The sequence below is a fragment of the Cryptomeria japonica genome, chromosome 3 (assembly GCF_030272615.1).
Source record: "Cryptomeria japonica chromosome 3, Sugi_1.0, whole genome shotgun sequence".
Taxonomy (NCBI): domain Eukaryota; kingdom Viridiplantae; phylum Streptophyta; class Pinopsida; order Cupressales; family Cupressaceae; genus Cryptomeria; species Cryptomeria japonica.
The window spans coordinates 674030572-674034940 of NC_081407.1; the positions used below are offsets into that span (position 1 = coordinate 674030572).

The 4369-nt window shown below is 35.9% G+C and overlaps 1 protein-coding gene across 1 annotated transcript; it reads left to right on the forward strand.

Moving 5' to 3' along the window:
* The first annotated feature begins 797 nt into the window (after positions 1–797).
* Positions 798–3691, forward strand: LOC131030640 (multiple organellar RNA editing factor 9, chloroplastic). Its single transcript, XM_057961543.2, has 5 exons — positions 798–1368; positions 1608–1705; positions 1793–1858; positions 3014–3208; positions 3358–3691. The coding sequence occupies exons 1-5, from the start codon at positions 935–937 to the stop codon at positions 3363–3365; spliced, it is 801 nt and encodes a 266-aa protein (XP_057817526.2). The 5' UTR covers positions 798–934; the 3' UTR covers positions 3366–3691.
* Positions 3692–4369: the final 678 nt, after the last annotated feature.

The following is a 4369-nucleotide window of genomic DNA, read 5'->3' on the forward strand; positions in this document are numbered from 1 at the left end:
GGAGGTTCCACTGTTATGATTTGTTTCTCTTAAGAAGTAATTTAAATAATTACAACCAATTATTAATTTCTTCATGTGTTGTAAATCTATGATATGTTCTAATGTGTTAATTTATATAAAAGTGCACGATAATAAAGTTACATTTGTAGTGACTCACTTTCAAGTGTTTCTTGACCATTGAGGAAATGCACCTTATATAATTGCTTAAGTTTTGTTGACCTCCTCGCCTCAGTCCACCAAGGGTCAAACCTTGCCACGAGGGCATCAACATGGCAAAAGTTAGAATACCCAAGGGTCTAATAATTATCACACTTCTCAATGTAGAGCTTGTAGTCGCAGTGTCCATGGTTTGTCCCAATCATCCTATTAACATTCAACTTCTCATAAACATCGCATTAGAGGAACCCTTAAATAGCCAAATAGGGGCAAATTCTCTTATCTCACCTTTGCTATTTTTCTAACCAAGATACTCCCATTGACCAAGAGCCAATTTTGATGATTAAGATAATCTTGATGTATGGAAACTAAATGTCTATGACTTGCCTTCTACTTCTAATACTTAGAACTCTCATTACTTTGTTAAACTTTATGTTTTCTTTTTGAATTTAATTTCTAAGACTCCACCTTAAGAGAATTTCAAATTGTGACCATCTCAACTTTACTTTCTTTTAAAATAATATATTTTACTTTTACAAATTAATGTAATACTTATTTCATGTTTTTATTTATGTAAAAGGGAGAAGAGAAGAAAAAAAAATGGATGAAACATTAACTATGTCGTTCATGAAAATTCTTTAAAAAGCTCGAATGGTATGAGGATGATGCGACCCAAAACTCCCACCTATTAAGGCAACCGAAAGATCTATCTTTTAAAATCACACCTTTTTACTTAGTAGTTAGGACCCTCTTTCATTTTTCTCACTTCATTTCACAGATGGCCCTCTTCTATCCCTGTCCGTGTTCCTCTTCATGTCATCCCAAGCATCCACCCTTATCTCAAACACCATCTTCTTCTCTGCCAAAAACCTCATTTTCTTATTCCCTTTCCCCACTTCTCTATTCCTCATTTCAGAACAGTTCATTCTCTGCTCTGGCTATCCAATCCCTCAAGCCCAAATTAGTGAAACCCACTTTGTCCAACATCAAATCAACAAGACCCACTGTACACAACAACAAATATATCTGCTGTGCCGTAAATGATTCATCTTCCAACTATGGTGGCAACAGGCCTCCCAGGGAAACCATACTGCTTCCAGGCTGTGATTATGAACACTGGCTTATTGTTATGGAGTTTCCCAAGGAACTGAAACCTTCTTCGGAGGAAATGATTGACACATATATTAAGACACTTGCCCAAGTTGTAGGAAGGTACGGTATTTTGAATCATTTTTAAATTACTTTATAACAGTTTATTTGTTTTGTAAGAGATTCATTAGCAATGGGTTTGGCCTATTATCATGGAGACTTTGTATTCTGTACTTCAATGCTTTTGCGTATTGTTGAACATTCTTTTTAAGGTTGTATGTGACTAATCAGCAGTAGAGACGAGCTACTGTCATTGAAGATCCGGTACTCAATTCTTTGTATTTTTGGATTGTACTTTGCAGCGAAGAGGAGGCCAAAAAGAGAATATACGCATTGTCTACGACAACTTACACTGGATTTCAAGCACTAATTTCGGAGGAACTTTCTGAAAAATGCAAGGGTATATTCTTCTTGGGCTTGTATTTGTCTCTGTTATGTGGAAAAAATGTTACTTAGGATTTTCTAACATTTTGCCTTTTGTCTTCAGGGCTACCTGGAGTGCTTTGGGTTCTGCCTGATTCTTACATTGATGTCCCCAACAAAGATTATGGAGGTAATTATGACGATTAAGTTTTTGTCATTTTACTTTTGAATTGGATGGTGCCTCTCACGTTTTCTGATGATGCTTTGTTATGACATTTTTTTTTCTTAGGGTTTGGCACCGAAACAGTGACCTATTGAAGTGTGCTCACTCACCACTTTTTCATTACAAGCATTCACAGTGATAGCTGTTCCCAGTAATTTACCCCATCATGCTTCACTCTCTTAAGAATGCAGCCCTTGACATTTATGATTATGTTACAACCCTTTGGATGATTGTATTTGTGCTCAAATATAGGAAAACATTGTTTTTCAAAGGATGTAGGAAATGTCTGGCCATTTAAGTACATCAATCTTGTGGAAATATTTACGAGTTAGAAGTTATGAGTTCCATTCTCTCCAGCACATGGCACTATGGGTTTGGTATTTTGTTTACGGACTCAAACCTACAAGCACAAAGTTATTCTATTCTTATCCATAATCATGCACTTGCATTGTTACAGAGCTGTTTAAAGTACATTTGTATGAATAAAAAACAAGGAAGGTTGGCACCTTTGCCTAAGGAGCCATATCAACAAGTATGAAGTTGTGGGATTCATCCTCATCAACCTTAAGTGTCTCTATATGTTTATGGGTGTATATTGATAACAAAGAATACGGGTCCCTTGCTGAAGGTCCCATTCTAGCCTTTTAGGGACCATATCTTCAAGGATGAAGTTATGAGTTTTTTTGAGTTTGGTAGAGTAGAACATTTATAACACACAAACTATACCATACCAATGATGCATCTCTATATTTACAAGCAAGGAACAAACTTGTTCTGTTGATGAGGTGCCATTTCAATTGCCATTCACTAGTTTGTGGATTTTGATCTATATAATTACCAAACTTGTTCTGTTGATGAAGTGCCATTTCAGTTGCCATTTGCTAGTTTGTAGAGTTTGATCTATATAATTACTTGACAATATCATAAGTACTGCCTTCGGGGACCGTAAGAAATTTGGAGTTGGATTTCAGGAGTCTAGCCAACCAAGGGTCATTTTTTCCCTGTAGTGGACTTTGGTTCTTCATAACTTTGTGGGACTGGACCCAGTTATCTTTGCGGCTATTTTGTTTTGGATGCATTTCCACTTTGAGATGGTTTCTGATAGAAATTTCTGTTGTATAGGGGACAAGTTTGTAGATGGGAAGGTGGTACCAAGACCTCAACCAAGACAAACTGAGAGGCCACCACCCCGCAAGAGTTACAGCAAGGCACGGTCATATGAGCCACGACGATATGAGAGAAGAAGAGACGGGCCGCCGGTCTCACAAAGAAATCCTACTCCTGAGCCTCAACAAACAGATATGGTGCAGACTGAAGGCAAGTTACAGATTCCAAGTGTTTAATAGATCTTAAGATGCTTGATTAACAAGTTCCAATGTAATGGCAACTAGTCATCAGTATAATCCATATTTTGTTAATTGGATTTAAAGATAATTGTTTAACCCTGGGTTGGTTGTGATATGCAGGGCAATAAAGATGGTTGTGCAGATGCATCAGGGTTATTTATTGTTTAGTTGAGTTAGGTAGTTTACTTGTATTCTATTATGTACGGGTTATGTTTTCTTCTTTTATCAGATATTTGGGGGGTCTAGTTGAAGCCTTTTTAAAGATCATTGGGATCTTTCATGAGATTGAAGTTAGAATTTAGTTCTTCAATACATTTTTGTTTGTTAGCAGCATTTCAGAGGATTATAAAATCAGAAGACTCTCCCATTGACAATGCTGTAAATGAGTAACATCATATTTTACAAACATCTTCACCTGTTATTAAGATTCAGGCAAAATCACTTACAGGCTTTCTATTTTGTGTATCGTATTTTCCTACATTAGTATCCAATTCGTTGTATAAGTGATTTTGTACTTACCTTTTATATTTCAGTTTGTAATGTTTTGTGCTACAGCAAATTGTTTTCCAAATCAAATCTAAAGCATTATATCACTGCATTTAGTTTTTATTTATTCAGTGTTTGTTTTCTTGATGTTTCCTCTAAATTAAATGATTTGATGTGTTTGTATGGCACTTATACTCGTGTGTTAGATGCTGAGTTTATTACTTCTGCTAAAGTTTAAATTGGCATTACAGAGTGCTTTGACCCATGTTATGAATGTTGTGTATACAGAAACTTATTTTGAGAGACATTTCTGAGCCCCAAGGATTTCCAGCTTTGTTTGACAAAGTTTAATATCTTTAATTGTAATCTGGAGAAGTGTGTTGCATGGAGACACTGAATTAAAGCTTACTTCATTTGTTTTGCTCATGAGAACGGCAAATACAAACAGTTTATTCTTATTTGCTTCTTCACTATAGGAGGGTTTTGAAAATGAGAGAAATCTTTTTAGGATTAATATCTCATGATAAAGCAAGAAAGCATTATTTGCTTTGCCACTTCTTGTCTTTCTCTGTGATTTCGCCCTCCTACCAGACTTGCCAATGATTTTTTTGCAAACATGTATGGTGTGTTTGGTCGTAGTATTCTG